This window comes from Silurus aristotelis, assembly GCF_946808225.1.
Source record: "Silurus aristotelis genome assembly, chromosome: 12".
NCBI classification, from domain to species: Eukaryota; Metazoa; Chordata; class Actinopteri; order Siluriformes; family Siluridae; genus Silurus; species Silurus aristotelis.
Genome location: NC_139585.1, coordinates 2,064,051 through 2,089,231, shown reverse-complemented (window position 1 = coordinate 2,089,231; position 25,181 = coordinate 2,064,051). Strand labels below are relative to the sequence as shown.

Genomic DNA, 25,181 nt, shown 5'->3' with positions numbered 1-25,181 from the left:
AGAGAGAGAGAGAGAGAGAGAGAGAGAGAGAGAGAGAGAGAGAGAGAGAGAGGGAGACAGGCTGGTGGGGAGGAACACAATAGCAGTGAACACTGGACCTTATTCAGTGTAGTAATTGGCAGAGTGGCTTCATTTCACACACTGATTTGCTGCCTCTTGTCCTGCGAAGGCTTTAACAAGTTTGATGTGTGTAATAGAGGATGGAGGGGCATCTATTCTTCCCCTGAGCGCTCGCTCTCTTCCCCTCATTCTCTCCTCTTCTCTCTCTTCTCTCCTTTTTAATGCTGCATTAACCGGATTCTCTACTCTTCTTTGTAAACACGCAAAAAAAAGCGTGCCAGCTCCTTTAATCATTCGTCTGCTGGATGAACAAGTTCGTGCTTTTTTCCTCTCACACAATGGGAGAAAAGGTGGAGGTGAGACAAAATTTAGTCACATCTGTATCTAAAAGCCCCTCTGAATGCTTTTGTTGGCTTTAATGAAATGGCAGCAGTGTGCGATGGACGATGGGGTGGTGGTGATGGCGGTGGTGGCAGTGGTGGTGTAAAGGAAGGGGGAGGGTGGGTGGGGGGGCAGAAAGGCTCGTCATCTTTCATCAACCCGGCACTAGATGGATCAGAAGGAGGGCGTAAAAAGCCTCCGCCGAAATCACTGCATTTCCCCACAATAGCGTGGCGTCCGCGTCGGAAAAATACATGAAAAGATGTTTTTGAAAAGGAAAGGCACATTGTAATCATGCATTACTTAGCCCATAACCTTTTAATAAATCCATTTAGGAGCGAGAGAGCTGTGCACTTAGCAATGGTGTCGATTTATTTGGAGCCGTTTGCTGGAAACCTGTCAGGACTTAGCGTTGATTAGCCCAAGTGTGTTTTTTACTTTTGATAAATCTAGTTGGGTTTTTGCTTGGCATGGAGCAGCCTACTTACCGCACTAACCTCATACTCAGATAGAAGGAACGTGTAGCTTTGGGTTTAAAGGAATTACGTTTATAACATTATCCCCTTTACACTAATATAGACAATCTGCCAGCATGCTCCTGCCTGAGGAGATGTTTATGGAACACGTATGGAAGGAGTTTCCAGTGTCAGCACTTTGTAACAGTCCGAAGCGCTAAAGAGGACAGAGGTAAAGCTGTCTTTTTTCGCTATGTTACACTAATCGGATAAATCCGGAAACAGCGTTTTTGTCCAAAAACTCTCTGCGTCCACAATTTCGTTTTTAATCGTTTTGCAAAAGTTGCTCATTCACACTGAAACGTCTGAAAATGTTTACGTCCCTGTACTGCGCATGAGCAAAACATAGGACTCTTTGACTTGTGTTCATTTCACCTGCCGTTTATTTACTTTACGGATCTTTCAAAACGTCTAAATGACTAAAAATGTGTCATTTTCAAAAAGCGTCCACTTTGGAGATCGTTTTCAAAAAGCTACGTTTTCCATTGACTGGAAACTGGAAGCCCAAACCAGAGAAAAAATATGCGTTTTCAAACAAAAAGGTATAAGTGTGGACACGGTCTTTTCTGGACAGAGGGTTTTTACGCCGTAACGTTTTTTCCATAATGATGACTTTTACATTTACACCGTTTGGTACACAGATTCCAGCTGAGCATTTAAGAGTTGAAGGCCTTGCTCAGGGGCCCAGCGGTGGCAGCGTGGTGGTGCTTTGACTTGTGACCTCCTGATGCAGCTTCCAATGCCACCTCCTAATGACTAGTCTTTGTCTTCAACAGTGAGAAATCCGATGATGAACTGATTAATGCTTTAAACATTGAAAGAAAACCTTAGCTACAGGACTTGCTGTGTTGAAACCTCCGAACCGGTTTGCGTTTGATCCAACATCTCTGGAAGGTCATGACACTGAGCAGAACGAATGTGGATAAAATCACTAGGGGTCATCTGCATAGGTTACCTATGAACTCCGAAATGATCCATTTTGTCCACTCTTTCACATCTGGTGCATGAGGATAAGGATGGCCAGGTTCCTGTCCAGGTTCAGACCTTCTGTGGTTCAAGTGCCAGGTCTTTGCTGGCCAGGTCAAGGCAGTGACCTTCGACCTTTGAGCCAAAAGTGACCATTTGCGCCATGCCAGACTGGGTTCAAGCTTCCGAGGTCATAAAACGGGTCGCAAAGGGGTCATCGATTTGGGATTGAACCGGAAGATAAGCGGAACCTTTCTCACCTGCATGACCGAGTCACTTGATTTCATTTTGTTAGTTGTGAAACCTAATATTCTGCTCTGTTCTGTTGTTAAAGGGGAGCATTATGATGCAGGGAAGCCCTGGCTAGAAATCTTGATGTTCTTGTTGTCTATTTTGTCTAGAAATGAATAGCTTATGACCAAACACACGCCACAAAGAGATCCCTTTACCATAACGGGAAAATCATTTGGGAGTGGAGCGTGTCCACTGATGCAAACCGGTGCACGTGTAACAACATGCCTTAAAGAATCGCAGCCACACAAGAGAAGCAGAAAATGAGCTTTTCTTGCTTTGAAGTTCCATCGACATGCACTGAGAGTCGCGTTCGGGACAAAACTGTGTGCAGGGGTCACTCTGGGTCACAGAGGGACGCTGATTGACCCTATTTTAGCTCAATATCCTGTCGGAGTTCCTTCATGAACAGAGGCGGCCTTGATCCAAACCCCCGGAATCAGATTGATCCCTGGTCTGAATGCAGCTCGGATTTCAGCTTCGCTTGTTGCTCCTGCATTTGCTTCTGATCTCAGGTGACATTTTGTCCCCTAACCGACGTCCTGAGCTGGACCCTACAGAGTCGCCTTTGTCCCTGGAATCACTCAGCCCTCAAAATTTGGGCTAATAGAAATATGGCTTATTTAAGAAGCAGACATTCCCCGAGCAGGACAGACCTGCTGATGGACAGCCTGGATTCCTCTTTGCTGGAGCATTTACAGATAACGAATTCATTTCACAAATACTGACAAACCATTCCACATTTCAGTTTAGCACAAAATAAGGAACCTTAGAAGACAGATGCCCTCGAGCCTCTTTCCAACTGACACACACAAGTAGACCTTAGGGATAGACAAGAAGACTTGAGTACTCAAAATAGACAACAGTAATCGACTGTAACAACTCAAAAAAAACAGAAAATAAACATTTATCTTTCACATTTTCTTAGATTTTCAGTAGATTCATTGCAGGACCAAGCAACCACCACTTTCTCCAGCAATCAATTCACTTTCTCAGTCAAATATTTGTTCATTTATAATCACCGAAATGCATCCCCTAAACAAACGTAATATCATTATGACTGATTAAAGCCAGTCAAGAAGTTCCTCATATCACGTTTTTAATGTTTATGGTCATAAGTGCAATTTTCCTTGGTCACACCAGGATTGGAATATGAATATAAATATCAGCACTGAGGTCTCTGAATTCCAGACCCGTCATCCTCTGAGAAACGTCCAGCTCTTACAGAGTCGTCTTTGTCCCCTGGCTCAATTGGTCCTCACAATTTTGTCTGATAGAACCAGACCCTCTGGAAGCTCAACAAACTTGCTGATGGACAGTCTGGATTCCTCTCAGCATTCATCATCTCCATCAGAGCGCAGTCTTTATCAGCAAGGATTAAGGAGAGGAATACCAGAAGGTTTATGGTTTTATTCTAACCTGTGTGACTGAGTTCCACTTCTTCTCTTCTAGATTCCCTCTGTACTGCATTTTTTTAATGAGAGCAACTCAAAAGAGCAGATCTATCTCACTGTGGATGAGGAAGCTGCAGGTTCTTCAATGATGGTGAAAGTTTGATAGGCAGGTCAGACAGCAATGGACCTTAGGGACTTAATGGTGCTTGTGGTTAAGAAGGTTGACAAGGTTTTATTATCATGTACTCATGAAGTGAGTATGTGATAAATATGGACTCATTAAATGCTGCTTTTTGGTTCTCTTCTTCTGCTCAGAAACCTTGAGCCCCAGTAGACAGCAGGGAAAGGAGAAGTGGAGGAGAGTGGAGGTTCGGGTTGGTACTTTAAATGTTGGTACTATGACGGGTAAAGGGAGAGAGGGAGCTGATATGATGGAGAGGAGAAAAGTAGATGTGTTGTGTGTTCAGGAGACCAAGTGAAAAGAGAGTAAGAGCAGGAACATTGGAGGTGTTTAAACTGTTCTATCATGGTGTGGATGGATAGAGAAATGGTGTAGGGGGGATTCTGAAGGAAGAGTACAGTAAGATTGTAGTGGAGATGAAGAGAGTTTCTGATAGGGTGATGATCGTGAAGCTGGAAGTTTCTGTAGGATGGTTTTGGAGGAGGTAAAGAAGAGGAGGAGAGTGAAGACTCAAAGAAGAATAAGATGGTGGAAACTGAAGGAGGAAGAGTGTAGTGTGAGGTTCAGGGAAGAGGTCAGACAGGAGCTCGGTGGTGGTGAAGAGGTGCTGGATGATTGTGAAACTACTGCAGGAGTGATGAGGGAGACACATAGAAAGGTATTTGGTGTGACATCTGGAAATAGAAAGAAAGATAAAGACCCGTGGTGGTAGAATGAGGAAGTGCAGGAGAGCAGAAGGAGAAAGAGGTTTTGGGATCGAAAGAGTGATGAGAAAAGTAGGCAGGAGTACAAGGAGATGCAGCAGCAGGTGAAGAGGGATGTGGTGAAAGCCAAGAAAAAGGCATATGAGGAGCTGTATAAGAGGTTGGACACTAAGGAAGGAGAAAAGGATTTGTAGCGATTGGCCAAGCAGAGGGACCGAGCTGGGAAGGATGTACTGCAAGTTAGAGCAATAAAGGATGGAGATGGAAATGTGTTGACTAGTGAGGAGAGTGTGTTGAGAAGATGGAGGGAGTATTTTGAGCAGCTGATGAATGAAGAAAATGAGAGAGAGAGAAGGTTGGATGGTGTGGAGATGTGAAGCAGGAAGTGGATAGGATTAGTAAGGAGGAAGTGAGAGCAGCCATTAAGAGGATGAAAAGTGGAAAGTCGGTTGGACCAGATGACATACCGGTAGAAGCGTGGAGATGTTTAAGAGAGATGCAGAGGAGTTTTTGACCAGATTGTTTAACAAAATTTTATAAGGTGAGAGGATGCCTGAAGAATAGAGAAGGAGTTTTCTGGTACCGGTTTTTAAGAATAAGGTGCAGACCTGCAGTAACTACAGGGGAATAAAGTTGATATCAGGTGGTGTGGAGGTGATGGAGCTGGAGGTAGCAGAGCTGAAGATGCTGAGATGTTCAATGAGTCTTTTTTTGTGATATTGAGATGGTTTGGACATGTGCAGAGGAGAGACATGGGGTATATCAGTAGAAGAATGCTGAGGATGAAGCCACCAGGAAGGAGGAAAAGAGGAGGTTTATGGATGTGGTGAAGGAAGACATGCAGGTAGTTGGGGTGAAAGAGGCAGATGTAGAGGACAGAGGGGTATGGAAACAGATGATCCGCTGTGGAGACTTCTAATGGGAGCAGCCAAAAGAAGAAGAAGAAGAAGAAGAAGAAGAAGAAGAAGAAGAAGAAGAAGAAGATACTCTCACTGTATAGTCTTCTATTTAAAAGTCACACAAACACACCAGCATGTAAACTTAATTTATATTCTAGCAAACCATAAAAAGTACAGCAAAACGCGAGTTGATCATACCAATAAACAGCAGTGTGTGTAGCACAGTAAGAACATGTTTAAGTATAAAATCACAGTTTTGTAGGTTTTAAGTTTAAACGCTGGGCCCCTGAGCAAGGCCCTTAACCCCCCACCTGCTCAGTGTACATTAGGGATGGTAAAATTCAGCAATTTGCATCGGTGCATCGGCATTAAAGTTAACGATGTGATGCATTGATTTAAAATAGTGAGCATCGGATCCAAGTTTCATTTGTATCAGGATGCATAGTTTTTAAAGATATTTGCATTGGTAAAAAAAAAGCAGTTTATTTATATGTAATGTTTAGTAGATGTGCTTTACTTTTATTATTTCAAAAGTAACCAATAATGTGTGACCAATATTTGATTTAGAACACTATGGAGACCGAGGCGTGTCCTGAGAGACACACAGAATACAGATTAACATGGCAGAGGTAGAGCTGTAACTTCCTGCACACACAACAGGAAAAGAACCTTTTATTTCAACCTTTTTTGCCCTATAAAGGCGTTTGTGAATGGGGCCACGCATTAATGTGATGATTTGCTGTCTGTCTGAACCAAAGAAATGAAATTGAACTATTTGTTCCATATTGAATTGCAGAGTATTGTATATTGTTTTATTGAATCGCATTTTGTTGAATTGAAATCGGATCAAGCTGCATCGTAGGAGACATCGGTAGCTGCTTCATATTTATCTTTGATGTATCATATCTGTTGCTATGCATCAGCGCATCGGCCTCAGTTATGGAGATGCACTAGTGTGTATATATGAGTTCAATAAAAATGCCACTGGACAGGGACGTCTGCCATATGTTGTAAATAAGAATCTAAATAACTGCATTTAATAAGCATCTTCAGATAATTGCAATTCCCATTCCTGTAAATAGATACTGCTAGTCATATTTAATGTCCAGAGTTTTGACTAAAAGTTTTAGTAACAACATATAACAACAATAAAACATTTTATATGCAAATACAAACCCACAAATATCTCATTAAAGCATCAAACCAGTTAACATCCAAACCCAAATGTCCACTTTAGAAAAACATTTAAAAAAGACACCTTTTTCAGATATATTTGGTTCTTTCTCAAATTGTTGGAGGCAAACAATTGTCTTTGGATGCATTTGTTAGCATGACATTTGTCTTCACTTACACTAAGAGACCCAAACCTGTTCCAGCATGACAATGCAGCAGGACTGAACACAAAGATACATGGTTGGATTGCTATGTGCTTCTTTTTGAACATTCCTTTCCAAATTTATTCTCCTCCTGTTAAAATAAGCTCCACTCTTCTGAGGAGATGTTCCACTAGATTTTGTGGAGGTTTTGTGGAGACTTATTCAGCCACATGGTTGTTAGTAAAGTCAGGTACTGATGCAGGTGAGGTAAGGAAGCCTGGGGTGCAGTCAGCGCTCACATTCATTAATAGGGTTTTGAGCTCTACAGCAGGAGATCTTCCTCTTCAACCCATGGAAAGCAAATCTTCATGGAGCTGCGTTGTGCACAGATATCATGCTGGAACAGGTTTGGGTCTCCTAGTTGAAGTGAAGGGAAATTTTCATGCTCCAGCACTCGGAGACGTCCGATACAATCGTGTACCTCTAAAAGTTTAGGGAAGAACCACATATGGCTTGAAAAAATGATCATACAATGTATTTTCTCTTCACTATACATGAAACAAGAAAGAAACGAAAAGCCTTATCATATGTCGTCATACCTGCCTGAAGAACCCGCTACGTTTCTGTCACCCCATGGCTATGCGATGTTCTTCACCGATAAAACGGACTAGTCGGTGTCAAAGCTCAGAGCTCACACGGACACCAAACGTCCTCCGGGGTAAATTCATAAACAGCCCTTTGTGAAACCTGAGTGCAACATAATGCAGTTTGAGCCTCAGAACCGCCATTCACAAAGATCTGAATCTCCGCGTTAGCTTAAGGCACTCGGCCTACATCTATAACAACTCCATTAGTGCCAATACCAGAGAAGCTAAATGGGACTGTTAGCTGTTAGCGCTGGTGGTAAGAAAGAAGGACAATGCACTGAGAGAAAAATCCCTGTGAATGGATTCGACAAATAATGGCAATTATTTCTTTGTAATAATAAATCCTGAGTAGAAAAACAGCTAGCGTAATGTAAGACTGTTAGCACTGCCAGGAAAGTATAATTGATTGTAAAAAGTGGTATAGAAATCGCAGAAATAAGACTGCCTACTGTTAGCATTAATGTTAAAAGAAAGCTGTGAATGAGTCGCAGGAAGACATTATTATTTGAAACCGGACATACAAATTAATTTAATACTCATTGCAAAATTAGCATAACACACCAGGGGGACATTGTTAGCGTTCTGTTCTGGCATCAATTGGAATCACATATTAGCATGCTAACATCATCATGCTAACTTTTAACTCAAATCTCTCGTACCAGGAAGAAAATAAGAGTCAGATTCAAATTTAAATTAAGATTTGGACTAAATCAGATTTAATGTGTGATATAAATTCTCATTGTGAATTGACTTCTAATTCAGATATAAATCAAGATTAATTTCAGATAGTGTGACTCTTATTAATCTGATTCTATGCAAATTTAGATGCAAATCCAAATTAAGAAATTTAATTCTGAATTGAGTTTTGATTCAGATTTTGATCAGAATTTTAGATTCAGATTCATATCCAATATGCATTTTTAATCCTATGGCGTCTAAATATGTTTAAGATTCAGATCAAGATTCCAGTTAAATTCACACTCAAATTCAGTATATCAGGAATTAAAAGAGTTCCTGAAAAAGATTCAGAGTGAAATTTCACTGAGCTGAAACTTTTCGACTGTGCTGCAGCTCGACATGTCTCTACATTCAGCATCAATCAGTCCCAGTTCCACACCTGCATCAAATTAGCATTAGCGCTCACTCCTTATATGAGTTCAGCGACACAATCGGTGATTAATTTGCCGCTTCAAAGCACGGGCTCACACTAGACTCGTCATCCCAAATATGAGAAAACGAGCCGCGCTAATTAGCTGAACTGCGCTATTTCCATAACAACACCAGCATTTTCCATTGTGCTCGGGTGAAGGAGTGCGTTTGTGTCACGAGTCGAGTTTAGCGCAGTTTGCGTAGCTTGTGCTCCAGTCCCTGCTCTCCGAAAGGCTTTAACAATGCCGCCGGGTCACAAATGGATCCTGTGTTGAAATACGTGTCAAGATGAGCAGCGCGTTGGTTTGTTGAGTGAGCAATTACGGCCGAGAGAAACCGGCTAGCTGCTAAACGAGCCGACACGCAAACACACGGCCGATGAGAAACACACCATCTCACATGCACAAAAAATGAAGACTAGTTTTGTACAACATTGTTCACACTGTGTTTGTTAAAAAGACGAAATAAAAGTGTCTTTATAAATAAAGCTTCTTCAGAATGATCTAATAGAAGAAGCAGCATCACCACAGTAACATACTTTTACATGAACACAAAAAGTTTATGCAAATAGCATCCAGAAAAGTTCCAATCCAAACTTGATCTCGATCGTGGAGGACTACAGAGAATGAGATAGAAGAATGTCTCTCAGGATGGACGTGTGCCAATACTTTAACACATGATTGTTGTTTGTTTGTAGTATAAAGCGAGTGTCCAGTTTATTGTCTTAACAACAAACACTGGACTGAATGTTAATAAAAATGGGCTCACAAGGCAACATGTATATTTACTGGGGTGTACAGGGAGTAAAGTCAGTGTAAAGTCAGTGTTTAGTGTAAAATAAGTGTTTAGTGTAAAGTAAAGGTAAAATCATTGTAAAGTCAGAATCAAGTCACTGTAAAGTCAGTGTGAAGTTAGTATAAAGTCAAAATTAAGTCAGAGTAAAATCAGAAATAACTCTGTAATTCAGTGTAAAGTCAGTGTAAAGTCAGTGTAAAGTCAGTGTAAAGTCAGAATGAAGTTGATGTAAAGTCATTGTTAATTCAGTGAAAGGTCAGTGTTATGTCAGTGTAAAATCAGAGTAAAGTCAGTGTTAATATAGTGTAAAGTCAGTGTAAAGTCAGTGTTAATATAGTGTAAAGTCAGTGTAAAGTCAGTGTTAATATAGTGTAAAGTCAGTGTAAAGTCAGTGTTAATATAGTGTAAAGTCAGTGTAAAGTCAGTGTTAATATAGTGTAAAGTCAGTGTAAAGTCAGTGTTAATATAGTGTAAAGTCAGTGTTAATATAGTGTAAAGTCAGTGTAAAGTCAGTGTTAATATAGTGTAAAGTCAGTGTTAATATAGTGTAAAGTCAGTGTAAAGTCAGTGTTAATATAGTGTAAAGTCAGTGTAAAGTCAGTGTTAATATAGTGTAAAGTCAGTGTAAAGTCAGTGTTAATATAGTGTAAAGTCAGTGTTAATATAGTGTAAAGTCAGTGTAAAGTCAGTGTTAATATAGTGTAAAGTCAGTGTTAATATAGTGTAAAGTCAGTGTAAAGTCAGTGTTAATATAGTGTAAAGTCAGTGTTAATATAGTGTAAAGTCAGTGTAAAGTCAGTGTTAATATAGTGTAAAGTCAGTGTAAAGTCAGTGTTAATATAGTGTAAAGTCAGTGTAAAGTCAGTGTTAATATAGTGTAAAGTCAGTGTAAAGTCAGTGTTAATATAGTGTAAAGTCAGTGTAAAGTCAGTGTTAATATAGTGTAAAGTCAGTGTTAATATAGTGTAAAGTCAGTGTAAAGTCAGTGTTAATATAGTGTAAAGTCAGTGTAAAGTCAGTGTTAATATAGTGTAAAGTCAGTGTAAAGTCAGTGTTAATATAGTGTAAAGTCAGTGTAAAGTCAGTGTTAATATAGTGTAAAGTCAGTGTTAATATAGTGTAAAGTCAGTGTAAAGTCAGTGTTAATATAGTGTAAAGTCAGTGTAAAGTCAGTGTTAATATAGTGTAAAGTCAGTGTAAAGTCAGTGTTAATATAGTGTAAAGTCAGTGTTAATATAGTGTAAAGTCAGTGTAAAGTCAGTGTTAATATAGTGTAAAGTCAGTGTTAATATAGTGTAAAGTCAGTGTAAAGTCAGTGTTAATATAGTGTAAAGTCAGTGTAAAGTCAGTGTTAATATAGTGTAAAGTCAGTGTAAAGTCAGTGTTAATATAGTGTAAAATCAGTGTTATGTCAGTGTAAAATCAGAGTAAAGTCAGTGTTATGTCAGTGTAAAGTCAGTGTTAATTCAGTGTAAAGTCAGTGTAAAGTCAGTGTAAAGTCAGAATGAAGTTGATGTAAAGTCATTGTTAAGTCAGAATCAAGTCAGTTTAAACTGAATTTAGAGATAGATCAGGATTCATTCATTGCTAAGTAACAGTAAAGTAAGTGTAAAGTCAAAGCGGGGGCGTGGTCAAGCATCAAATGGGAAACAGATAGTATAGTGAGGGTCGCCTAATCGACACCAAACATTCCATGATCAAGAAGAAATGCTTAGCAATCAAATAGATGGTTTTAACCTTACAATACTATCTGCATGCTCAACACAACTCCACCCCCCTGTCCAACACTGGACCACACCCCCTGCTACCACACAGTGTAAAGTCAGTGTAAAATCAGAGTAAAGGATATTAATTCTTACAAAATTGTCCTCATTGTCATCATTTTGGCAAATACATTCTCACAGAAATACAGAAAAAATATAGGACAGTAAACCTTTCTTTAGAACCACCTGAAGTCTTTACATTTACCTGGCAATATCCTCCCCTGACCCCTGACCCCCCAACCCTAGATGCTAAGCGTGACGGTGTGGATGCTGGTAGCCGGGATCTTGGCATCTTTGTCGTCCCCACTGATGCGGAACAGGATGTATGTGTTGGACGGGATGGTAGTCGTCCCGCTGAGAGGTTTCCCCCACCAGCTGTGAGCTCCTCGCTTGTGTATCTTCACTGTCACCTACAACCACCAGAAATAACCATCAGCATGCTAATGCCAGAATGCTAATCAGCTTGGTAATAGCAATATGCTAACATTCAAATCAGATCTTTAAATCTTAAAAAAAAAAAGATTTGGTTAAAATTCGAATTTCAATTTAGATTTTGATTAAGATTCAAATTCTAATCCAGACTTTCTTAAAATTCAGATTTTTTTTATCTGATTCTTGAGAAATGTGATTTAAAATCTTTGACAAATTCGGATTTTGTATCTGATTTTGATTCGGAATAAGATTCTGGTTTGCTTTTAGTCCAATTTCATTTTGATTTTTATATTTTTATATTTTTATTAAGATTCTAATTCCAAATTCAGTCACATTCTTAGTTTTACAATTTGATGGTATCTGATTTTACTATGGATACAGGGCCAAATTCGAATTTAGACTTCAGATTTGGATTATGATTCTCAGTCATAACTAACTCACAGTCTGATTTTGATTTCTGATTCTGATCCCATAAAATCTCTAATTCCAATTCAGACTGAAATCCATGTTTCGGATTTTGCTTTTTGATTCTAAATTAGATACTGATTTGGAGTCTAGTTTGCATAGGAATTCAGATTCCTATTCAGTCAGTTTGAAACTTTTTTCTTATTCAAAATAAGTTTCACATTTCAGTAGATTCAATTTTAAAATATGATTCGGATTCGGATTCACGTTTAGATTTTATTTATGATTCACTTATATCGTAATTCAGATTCTGATTTGGATTCAGATTCTGACTTACAAACTTTTTAGACAGTGACCCTGAAAAAGGGGTAATGTACTTAACATGTACATTACAGCACAGTGAAACTCTTTCTTAGCATATCCCAAAGATGTTAGGAAGCTCAGGTCGGCCATGATACAGGACAGAGGTTTAAGGGCCTTGCTCAGGTGCCCCTTAAGAGTGGCAGTTTGGCAATACCGTGGCTTGAATCCCCCACCTTCTGATTGGTAGCCCAGAGCCTTAATCACTGAGCCTCCACTTCCTTGGTCAGATGTCACAAACTTTTTCCAGCAGATTATATCCAACAATTTTATATTTCATAAACAAAATGATTAAAGTAATGAGACAAAAAAACATTCGGCCAAAAAAAATTTTAGTGACCTCTGGAGGTCATTAAGGTTATGACCCAGACTGAGACCTTGTCATAATTGTCTAGCCCTCTCTGGACATCTGTGACCTTCATTTTTGACCTCTGCCAGCCAATCTGTTGCTGACAGGCTGAGCAGGAGCATCGATCTGGATTCGATATAATGCGAGGCCACCTGGACACGAGCGTCGACAAAATAATAAAACAAACGACGATTGTTTCCGAGAACGATACTCCTCCGATACATTTCATTCCTCTTTCACCACAGCAACTGTCCAACTCATTTACTGAAGAACGACAAATGCTAATCGTTTTATTGTGAGAGTTAATACGTGAGTGAACCAGCCGTTACTATGGAAACTATAATGTATTGATACAAACCTGCGCTCCGGACCGGATGTGTTCATTCCGGCACCTTCGGATTCGAGATCGCCAACACAACAATTCTGTTTAAATTTGGTGACACACTCAGGAAGGTTGTTATGTGTAAATCGCTCTAAAGTAGGTGATTAAATGAGAAACGTGGCGAATGAGACGTGATTTGGGTCGGCGTGTGTATTAACGTCTCGCCGCGTGACTCAGCATGACACACACTTCAGCATCAAAGAAAAAAGCAGCACAGCTTTGAACAAGCCAAGATTGGACTTGGATTTCTTTCGCTCTCCATCCAGATTAACAAAGTGTGTACTCAGCATCACACACACAAACACACACACACACACATACACACACACACACACACACACACACACACACACACACACACACACACACACAGCTATCCGGCTGGACAATGGCCACCTTAATGAGATTTGCGTGGCCAGATAATTGAACTCTGTTCCATTTCAAAGGAAAAATCTGCAGCACTTCTGCTGTTTGACGCGCCTTACACACGAGATTAAAGTGTACAACTGTGTCCACTTCGACAACACACACACACACACACACACACACACACACACACACACACACACACACACACAGGGCGAGATGTTTTTTGCTATAAACATGGACAATTTTTTTCAATTATGGTTTGTGTGAGAGCGACATGTGCTGGTGAGGGTGTTTGGCTAATGGCCGCGGGTCGAGGTTCAGCGTGTGGAGCTTATTGCAGACGCGCGCCGAGGCTTTTATGAGCGACACATCAAAAGGGAGATAAACTACCGAAAAGAGGAAAGATGGAATTGAAATTTTCATCTCCATTTCTGTAAAAATGTGTTTTAGTCCCCTTTTTTTGTAACAGAAAATGTCATTTAAACAGCAAAAAAAGCATGTGTGTACAAGTGTGTGTGTGTGTGTGTGTGTGTGTGTGTGTGTGTCTGTCTGTACATGTGTGTGTGTGAAACAGGAGATACTTCAAGCCAGAAATTTGACCAAAAGGCATTAAAAGATGCTTATTGCCTTAATGAAGGAGGCCATGCTATGTGTCTGTCAGTCTAAGTGAAAGAGGTGTGGCCTGTGCCTGTCAGTCTAAGTGAAAGAGGCGTGGCCTATGTGTCTGTCATTCTAAGTGAAAGAGGTGTGGCCTGTGTCTGTCGGTCTAAGTGAAAGAGGCGTGGCCTATGTGTCTGTCAGTCTAAGTGAAATAGGTGTGGCCTGTGTATGTCAGTCTAAGTGAAAGAGGCATGGCCTATGTGTCTGTCAGTGAAGGAGGTGTGGCCTCAGCTTATGTGTCTAAAGCGGACATGTCATCTAAGTCTCTAAGGTATAAAAAAGGCATCGCCTCCGTGTGTGTCAGTGTCCGTGTAGCAGGCATGGCCTCTGTGTTGTCTGTAAAAGAGGTGTGGCCTCTGTGTGTCGGTCTCAGTAAATGAGGTGTGTCCTATGTGTTTTTCAGTCTCAGAAAAGGAGGTGTGGCCTCTGTGTGTCAGTCTCAGTGAAGGAGGTGTGGTCTCTATGTGTCAGTTTTAGTAAAGGAGGTGTGGCCTCTGTGTCAGTCTCAGTAAAGGTGTGGTCTTTGTGTGTCTGTCCCAGTAAAGGAGGTGTGGCCTCTGTGTGTCGGTCTCAGTGAAGGAGGTGTGGCCTCTGTGTGTCAGTCTCAGTGAAGGAGGTGTGGCCTCTGCCAACAATACAGATTAAATTGCTAGTTGAAACACACAGAAGAAAGACACTGTTTTTATTTGTAAAGCTGTTGCCAGTGCCTGCAATCTTCCTTACATTACACATTTAATTTTCCTCAGAATCAAACACACCGTTGTGGTTTAGAGCTGGAATTCTTCTGGATCTCACTTTACACTGACACCTGACACGCTGGAATGAAACACAGCTTTATTAATTCAGGCATGCTGAAACAATAGCACCTTGAACGTAGCTTTTAGACGGCAGACGTCTGGCCGTGTGTGTGTGTGTGGGGTTTTTTTTTTTTTTTTTTGGGGGGGGGGGGTATGTGGGATTGACAAAACAGCTATTTGTCTACAATCAACCTCAAACCTCAGGAAATCATCAGTACAGAAACGGTGTGATGAAACATGACAGTTCAAAGACCGTCAGAGATTTATCAGTTCTTCTGTCTAGCAGTTTAGCACAGAAAAGGACAACCTCATATTCACCCTCAACATCAGGACAACCTCATATTCACCTCCAACATCAGGACAACCTCATTCACCTTCAACATCAGGACAACCTCATATTCACCTCCAACATCAGAACAATCTCATATTCACCTCCAACATCAGGACAACCTCATTCACCTTCAACATCAGGACAACCTCATATTCACCTCCAACATCAGGACAACCTCATATTCACCTCCAACATCAGGACAACCTCATATTCACCTCCAACATCAGGACAACCTCATATTCACCTCCAACATCAGAACAATCTCATATTCACCTCCAACATCAGGACAACCTCATATTCACCTCCAACATCAGGACAACCTCATTCACCTTCAACATCAGGACAACCTCATATTCACCTCCAACATCAGGACAACCTCATATTCACCTCCAACATCAGAACAATCTCATATTCACCTCCAACATCAGGACAACCTCATATTCACCTCCAACATCAGGACAACCTCATTCACCTTCAACATCAGGACAACCTCATATTCACCTCCAACATCAGGACAACCTCATATTCACCTCCAACATCAGGACAACCTCATATTCACCTCCAACATCAGAACAATCTCATATTCACCTCCAACATCAGGACAACCTCATATTCACCTCCAACATCAGAACAACCTCATATTCACCTCCAACATCAGAACAACCTCATATTCACCTCCAACATCAGAACAACCTCATATTCACCATCACATATTCACACTAATTCGGAGTGTGTTATGAGTCTCGAGTGTGAAGCAGACCCTCATTGATGTCTCTACACTGCCTTGATTCCTGTGTTTGATGTGAAGAGTGAGAGGGAGGTGCAGGAAAGTCCTTTCATCTAATCAACATCACACAACAACATCAACAACAACAATGATACGTCTGCTCAGGCATTTTCACAGGTATTTATAAACAATATGAGTTAATCATAGAGCCAACTTTATTCAGGGTCGAGTAAAACCAAGACATCTCACAGAGACAATCAGACAGACAGAGAGACAGAGACAGGCAGAGAGACAGAAACAGACAGAGATACAAAGACAGGCACAAAGACACACATACAGTGTTAGAGAAATAGACAAAGAGAGTGACAGGCAGAGTGACAGAGACAGGCAGAGTGACAGAGATACAGAATTAGAGAAACAGACAGGAAGACAGAGACAGACAGTTAGAGACAGAGACAGACAGAGTTAGAGACAGAGACAGACAGTTAGAGACAGAGACAGACAAAGTTAGAGACAGAGACAGACAGTTAGAGACAGAGACAGACAGAGTTAGAGACAGAGACAGACAGTTAGAGACAGAGACAGACAAAGTTAGAGACAGAGACAGACAGTTAGAGACAGAGACAGACAGAGTTAGAGACAGAGACAGACAGAGTTAGAGACAGACAGAGTTTGAGACAGACACAGACAGAGTTACAGACAGACAGTTAAAGACAGAGACAGACAGAGTTAGAGACAGAGACAGACAGTTATAGACAGAGACAGACAGAGTTAGAGACAGAGACAGACAGAGTTAGAGACAGAGACAGACAGTTAAAGACAGAGACAGACAGAGTTAGAGACAGAGACAGACAGAGTTAGAGACAGACAGTTAGAGACAGAGACAGACAGTTAAAGACAGAGACAGACAGAGTTAGAGACAGAGACAGACAGAGTTAGAGACAGAGACAGACAGTTAAAGACAGAGACAGACAGAGTTAGAGACAGAGACAGACAGAGTTAGAGACAGAGACAGACAGTTAAAGACAGAGACAGACTAAAGTCCCTCATGTGACCTTTTTAATGTTCAACGTATTAATAAAAATATTTCTGCATGTTTCCTGTCTGCACTTAGGTGTGTGTCCTCATCAGACAGGTGTGAGCTCTGACAGAATTACACACACACACACACACACACACACACACTGCAATCAGATCATCACATCACCTCGGGCCACTTCCTACTGAACTCAAATTAACAACACACACACACACACACACACACACACACACACACGCAAACACACACACACACACACACACACACACACACACACACACACACACACACACACACACACACACACACACACACACACACACACACTTACAAATAGAGAAGTTAATAAAAATCTGCTTGTAAACTACAGGAGATACAACACGTGTTTGCTGAAAGAGCTGAATATCTGAGAACCCCGTAACACCTTCACCAGTAACACCTTCACCAGTAACACCTTCACCAGCTAAAACCTTCTCCATTTATTATTATGGACTGGATCTAATAGACAGGAAGTATTTGACAGAACACAGGGTTCAGAAGATCTCCATACCCTGTATAGACAAGACACCTGACATTTCCACCCATATGAGGTTCTTCCTCAAACTGTTAGCACAAACTTAGAGGCATGAAATTGTACCTTCACTTGAACTAGGAGACTGAAACCTGTTCCAGCAGGACACTGCCCCTGTGCACAAAGCAGCTCCATGAAGATCTGCTTTCCCTGTGCTGGAGTGAAAGATCTCCTGCTATAGAGCTCCAACCCTAATGAACATAAATGAATGTGAACACTGACTGCACCACAGACCTCCTCACCTTCTCACCTACATCACTACCTGACTTTAGTATCACCCTTGTGTCTGAATGAGTCTCCATAAAATCTCGTGTGGACGAAGGAGATTATTAGAAGAGTCTAAATGAGACTAAATGTGGAATGAGATGTTTAAAAAGAAGCACATAGCAATCTTATGTTCGGGTGTCCACAAACTTTTGAGCACAGACGTTTAGGTTCATAAATGTTAAATTGTTGATGGAGAATCCTGACAGTCCCGTCTCATCCCGTCCCCGTCCCCCACACTGCGTAGGGACACCTGACACCGTGTCTCGCTTCGAGTCGTGCCTCTGCGAGTAAACTGGCACAGATTGAGGTTCAGCCTGATATTTTAGTCGTATCTTGTCTTGTTGAATGAGAAATCCCTGGCAGGCGCGTCAGCGATCAGACCACACAGCGTCTCTCGTCTGAGTTTATCTTACAGACCAGACGACTCGCCATCACGGCTCTTACATTTCTGCTGGAAGAATCCCCGTGCTCCTGCGGCTAACCGACCAGCGGCCGCATTTAGAGAACAAGCTGGAAATCCCCCCCGACATCCCCCCTACCCCCGCCCACCCAACACACCCCACAACACCCACACAACACCAAAACACCGGCCTCGAACGGCACAGACGTTATTAGAGCGTCTCACGTTGCAGCGTGTTGGCATCGAAACACTTGTCACAGCTCACACAAAGGTTCAAACACAGTTCTCGCTCGAATGCCTGGCGTACTTGGTGAAGACTTTACTCGCCCTATCCAGTGCAATCGATCATTATGCACTGATTCAGGACTTGGCAAGAAGCTCGGCACGTCTGCGTTCGGGTTACACGCGCTCATAAAAAGCGACAGGAGCATCCCTTTGAAAATTTATAGACATGTCTGTGAACATAAAAAAAGAGAGAGAAAAGAAAAGAAAGAAAGAAAGAGAGAAAGAAAGAGAGGTAAAAAAAAAAAAAAAACCTCTTGGAATGAAGGTTGACACCGAAGACGTTATGTGTCTGGAGCGTCGGACGTTAGACTGGAAAGGTTGCGAAACTTTGGGTCTGCTTTCAGAAAGGGTTTAATCCCATACTTAACCGTGTAATACAATACAAATCACTCGAATAGAAATAAATTAATAAATAAATAATTAAATTAATCGCATATTGAGTTATTAATAAAAATAAAATAAAAAAATATATATATAACATTTTATATAAACATTAAAATGATTGTAATAATAATATATAAAAAAATATATGAATTATTAAATAATGACTACATGTTCAATGACCTAAATGAAATCATTTAAATAAGTATAAAACATTTAAATATATTCAGTCTGATTCAGTCACATCTTCTCTCCTGGTCTCCATTTTGCAAGTTCTCCTGCTAGAGACAAAAATGTCCCATTTGACCTCCACAGAACTTCCTTTCACTCATTCACTGTCCAATTCTTCAGTGTTTTTAAATGTTACTCATTTGTTTGAGGAAAAACAAAAGGAAAATGCATGTGTATATATATATATAATAATATAATATATCATTCGAGATAGAATGCTAAGCTACACACTATAGACAAATATTTGTAGAAAGATGAATTTTTACATTTACTACCACAAAACAACCACAAACCATCACAGCTGTAGATTTCAGCAAAGCCAGATGAGAGAGATCAGCTTAACAATGTTGAAGAGTGTGTAAAGGACATTAGACAGTGGATGCTTGATAACTTTCTTCTGCTCAACTCAGATAAGACAGAAGTACTTTTACTAGGACCACATGCAGCTAGAAGTAAACTTTCTGATTACGTATCATCTCTGGATGGTGTTTCTGTTTCAGTGTGTACAGCAGTCAAAGACCTCGGTGTGATTATTGACTCGAGTTTTTCCTCTATGGCTCACGTAAATAATATCACCAGGATCTCCTTCTTTCACAGTAGAAATATTGCTAAAATTAGAAATATGATGTCGTTACAGGATGCAGAAAAACTAGTTGATGCTTTTGTAACATCTAGATTAGACTGTTTGGGACTCAGACACAGTTTCAGTGTTAATGTCAGTTATTTTATCGGTGGGTTTTTCCCAGGTGAAGGAGTCCGTTGTTAAAAGCGCTATACAAATAAAAATTTATTGAATTGACGCAAACGCATTTATATAAACCTGCGCCCCTTGTGACCAATCAGGATGCAGGATTTAGTAGTGATGTGTTACTTTGAAATGCAGATCGTTATGAGGACATGATGGTGGACTGTATTTACGTTTGCAGAAGGTTAGCTAGAAAACCTTGGTGAAACTACTGTAGCGAGCGCACGTGAACTCGCAAAACAAGAGGAGAAATGTGGGTCATGACTGACACGTTGAGTGAAGAAACCGAGGTGTAAAAGGTGACAAAGACCCATCGCTGTCACGTTAAACGACAGCCAAAGAGGACAAAAGGTCCCGGGACTGTCACTCGGAGGACACAGGTAGCTCACAATGTCGTGTGTCACCTGAGACGAGAACAGATACAGTGCTGTCTTTCCTGGAGGCACACAAAGTCTCTGTATAGTCTCTCTGTAGTAGTTACAAGTAGTTGTAAGTGTCTTTTTTTCCAACCACTCCCCTGAGTGTTTTCATTAAACGCTGACATCTTCTCTCGACGGCCGTCTGGGCGAAAGCCGGCTCGTCTTCTCAGAGTCTCTCCTCAGGGAGACACAGACGTTTGTTTCTCAGGCGAGGGTTTTTTTTTCCCACGTGTCCCGAGCCCAAGGCTGTCGGACAGGAGACACACAAAGGGACGGGAGCTCATTTAGCTCACACTCGCTTTCTATTTCTCGATAGGAAAAATGACCTCACCTCACGCATTTCAACACGCTTTCCTCTGGTCATAAATCTCTCCACCAGTTCTCTGTCGTTCTCACCTGCGACTCACCTGGCCTGAAGTGACGCACCTCCAAAAACACGCCGCTTTTGTTCCATGCTCAGTCAGATCCAGGCAGATAAAGAAGACTAGATGTTTTCTGCCCAGGTGTCTGACTCGCTTGTTATTCGCCTGAAGCGAGACAAGCAGCGTGTGACTGCACGGGTCACGAGCCGCCGTGTTATCCGTGTTCCAACACACACCACATGAAGGACCCATGTGAAAGAATAGAGATCTTGAACACCTGACCAGTAGATTAGTATGTGCTCCTTTTTGAACGTCTCATTTCACATCTAGTCTCCATTTCATGATATAATGAGCTCCACTCTTCTGCTACGACGTTCCACTAGATTGTGTTGGAGATTCATTCAGCTACAAGGGTGTTAGTGAAGTTAGGAACTGATAGAAGTGAGGTGAGGTGAGGAGGCCTGGGGTGCAGTCTTTCATGTTCAATAGCTCTATAGCAGAAGATCTTCCACTCCATTACATGGAAAGCAGATCTTCATGGAGATGGCTTTGTGCAGGTTTGGGTCCTGCTACAGCATCCAAAGATGCCTAAAATCGTGTGCCTCCAGATTTGTGCTTTGGGGAAGGGGGTGGGTTGAAATGCCTCGTGTCTCGATACTTTTGTCCATATTTTTTTCTGTGTGTGTGTGTTTTTATTCCTCCGGGGTGTGAATGACCCCCTGATCACTGAAGCTGGGAGATGAACATCACACTCGGCATGTGATCACCTGTACGCTCCCTTTCGCTCGGTTACACGTCCTGGCACTCGCTCGCAGGAATGAAGGGCGTCACCTACAGCTACAGGTGCCGTGTTTCAGGTGAACTTGCTGTAAACTCACAGACTTAGACTCTTTTGTTCTGTCATGTCTCAAACAAGATTAAAAAAAGATATAGGATAAAACTCCCTCTTACACTCACAACGCACTTACACTCAACACCCCCCCCCCCCCCCCCGAAATAAATAGAGATAAATATTAAATGAAGAAATGTCAGAATTCACTTTAACTCCAGATGAAATGAAAACTTTTACTAAAAAACCTGACAGTGAGGATTAGTGACGGGTCGTTCATGAGCAATTCGTTCAATTTGAACGAATCTTTAATGTGACTTTAATGTGAAGAAGGAGTCGTCTCAAAGGGTGACTCGTTATTTTTCTACTGGACGTGCATAAGAAAAGCATCGCAAAATCTCCTGTTTAGGTTCTAAACAGGAAACAGAATTGTAGTCCGAGTTGTTCATTCTTTTATTGATTAATCGATTGAAGGAACAAAATGATTTAAGAAGAGATTCAAAGAACCGAATCACTAAAATGAAGAGTCGGTAGAATGTTTATTTGACTCTATTTTGACTCTTTGAATCTTGTTCATCAAAATGAACAAATCTTTTTTTGACATTTAACTCATTTTGTTTATTTGATCAGAAATAAAAGAAAACATAAAAGCAGATCCCCAACACATCTACATACACCAACTTTGACTATAGTTTCAATCATTTATATATGTTTGAAACTAAATAGCATGTACAGGAGTAATTTGACAAAACAACAAATGACTCGTACCAGATGACTCATGTGATGAATGACTAAATTCTAATTCCTGTGTAATGCACAGCATAGTGTCTATGGGAATCACGTGATGGAAGAATGAACGACTCGGACTAGAAGAGTTGAGAGATGAACTACTAAATTCTGTTTCCTGTACATAACCTACGGAGTTTTTTTGATGCTTTGCTCGTGTGCGTCCAATAGAAAATGCACGAATTACTCTTTGAGACGACTCGTTTTTCTGAGTCACATTAAAGACTCGTTTAAAATGAGCGAATCGTTCATGAACAATTCGTTAGTATTCCACAGCACCTCCTGATACGGACTGAAAAGGTGCGTTATGCTTGTCACATGGGGTCAGAGTGCAGAGTCGGCCATGATACAGCCCCCTGGAGCACAGAGGGTTGGGTGCCTTACTCAAGAGTGGCCCAAGAGTGGCAGCTTGGCGATACTGGGGACTGAACCCCCAACCTTCCGATCACTAACCCAGAGCCTTAACCATTGATCTCCCACTTCCCGTGTTATTGCGATGGTAGTAATTATTACAGCGTTAGTTTAAAGCGCCGTTAGAGGACCAGAGTTTCCGATATAAAGCGCGCTTCTTGGGTTGAACAACCTTTTTTTTCTCTCCTCCCCGGTCTAAACTCGAGAGCACAATTTATGGCTGATTTAATTTGGCTCTTCGCAAACATTCCTAATGACATTAGTCCCGCTGCATACACTGACTGCCTCCGTCTTATTCCATTAACCCCCCAAATCGGGTTTAAAGACCATATTGATGCCGAGCATTATTAAGGGTGATTATCAAAACAACAGACAATGGGCCAAAGTGTCCGCTAACCAGTTTATGTGTAATTTTGCAGAGCCACAACAGATGGCCGAGGCAGTAAATTACAGCCTGCTGCTGCTGCTGCTGCTGCTGCGTGGTAAAGAACTGTACTTCAGCCATAATGTGGAAATACAGCAGGCTGTAGATAAGGAGACACACAGCAAAATGTCTTCCTCCTAATTTGGGGTTAGCAGAGTAAAAAAAAAACAGGGGAGACAGGTGTAACTGCCCGATGTCTCGTCACGCAAACGTAAAAAACGCGAATGAGAGAAAGTCCTGAGTGTAGATTTGGGTCCTGGGATAAGTGACATCATCAGTCTTTTATTTATTATACCAATTATTATTATGATTTGGATGGTCAGAAGGTGTCAGGGTTATACTGATGTATTATTGTTGCTATAGAAACAGATCATATATAAATGTGTTATTGTTGCTATAGAAACAGATTGTATGTTAATATAGCATTTGGGGAAGGAGTCTTCTGTGTCAGCTGGAGGTTCTGTAACAAAAATGCTATTTGATCTATTGTCCCACTCCAGCTCTGATCTATAGCCCCAATTGTAGTCTAATTTACACCCACACTCCTGGTCTGATCTTTTGTCCCACTTTCATTCTGATCTATTGTTCCACTCCTGGTCTGATCTTTCATACCACTCCTGGTCTGATCTTTTGTCCCACTTCCATTCTGATCTATTGTTCCACTCCTGATCTGATCTATTGTCCCACTTCCATTCTGATCTATTGTCCCACTCCAGCTCTGATCTATAGCCCCAATTGTAGTCTAATTTACACCCACACTTCTGGTCTGATCTTTTGTCCCACTTCCATTCTGATCTATTGTTCCACTCCTGGTCTGATCTTTCATCCCACTCCTGATCTGATCTATTGTTCCACTCCTGATCTGATCTATTGTCCCACTTCCATTCTGATCTATTGTTCCACTCCTGATCTGATCTATTGTCCCACTTCCATTCTGATCTATTGTTCCACTCCTGGTCTGATCTTTTGTCCCACTTCCATTCTGATCTATTGTTCCACTCCTGATCTGATCTATTGTCCCACTTCCATTCTGATCTATTGTTCCACTCCTGGTCTGATCTATTGTTCCACTCCTGAATATTTATCACAGTATTTGTCAGACCTATTACCACACTTCTGATCTATTGCCACACTCCTGGTCTGATCTATCATGTCGCATTTCAAGTCTGATTAATTAACTAATTCCTCATCTGATCTACCGGTTCAATCCAGATCTGACGTATTGCATCACAGTCCAGATCGGCTCTTTCACTCCACTCCTGATCTGATCTATAGTCCCACGCACGGTCTGATCCACGGCCACAGTCGTGGTCTGATGTTTTGTATCTAATGAGAGAAGCAGAAGGTTCACTCTCGCTGCAAATGAAACCACAGAAACTTGACAAAAGCCCTCGATTTGTTTCAAGCCTCCCGTTTCCAGACGTATGACTTGCAAATTTGGGCATCATTATGCGCACCGGGCCAATCGGCAGGTCCGACTCGCTGACAGATATGCAAATCGGTCCACTCCATCCACTTCACTCCTTTGATTCGGGGCCAATTAAAGCAAAAAGCTGCTCAGCGTGTATAATGAAGTGGCTGTGCTGCGGCGACTCGCCTGACTGGATAAATGAACGCTTATTGATCTTTCTTTAGTGGCTATTGATAGCATCCTGCACTGAAAGACTCCAAAACAAACGGGCGTTTAAGAGACCAGAGCACCCCCCACCCACCCACCCCACCGCATCCCATCCCCCGCCCGCACGGCTAGACGCAAATAACTAATGATATTAGCAACAAAAGCTGAGAAGTCTCTATGAGAAAGGCTTGTAATTAGTAATCACGGCACTTAGAGCTTTTCAACGTCCATGCAGCAGATGATGATGATGATGATGATGATACAAAACAAAATAAAACTCTGAGCGCACCAGCTTGATTAATAACAGCCATCTGAAGGAGAAGGAAATCACAAGATAAATCAACGTAAGGGATGTAAATAAAATGCAGAAAGGGGAAATAGCTGCACTTAGAGACACTTAACAGGGAGATAAACATGTAAACAAAGCCAGGATGAAGCAGAAGCTGAGGCAGACACGTCTCTGCCCCGGAGTTAAACAGGTGCCTTCAGAGCTGCTGGAGCTCCAGCCTGTGGCCATAATGGTTTTTTTTTTTTAAAAAA

General features: G+C 41.3%; 2 protein-coding genes across 2 annotated transcripts in view; one reads left to right on the top strand and one right to left on the bottom strand.

Annotated features, from left to right (window-relative positions):
- LOC310734895 (uncharacterized protein) overlaps positions 1–25,181 on the top strand; it is a gene marked incomplete at its 3' end in the record, with an annotated part of 265,495 nt that overhangs the window by 136,669 nt on the left and 103,645 nt on the right. The gene's annotated exons all lie outside the window — the stretch shown is intronic.
- LOC310734984 (uncharacterized protein) overlaps positions 10,765–25,181 on the bottom strand; it is a 33,823-nt gene continuing 19,406 nt past the window's right edge. The window contains exon 7 of the mRNA XM_083557533.1: positions 10,765–11,471. Within this exon, the coding sequence (XP_083413659.1) occupies positions 11,304–11,471 (168 nt within the window). The 3' untranslated portion in view covers positions 10,765–11,303. The remainder of the gene's footprint in view (positions 11,472–25,181) is intronic.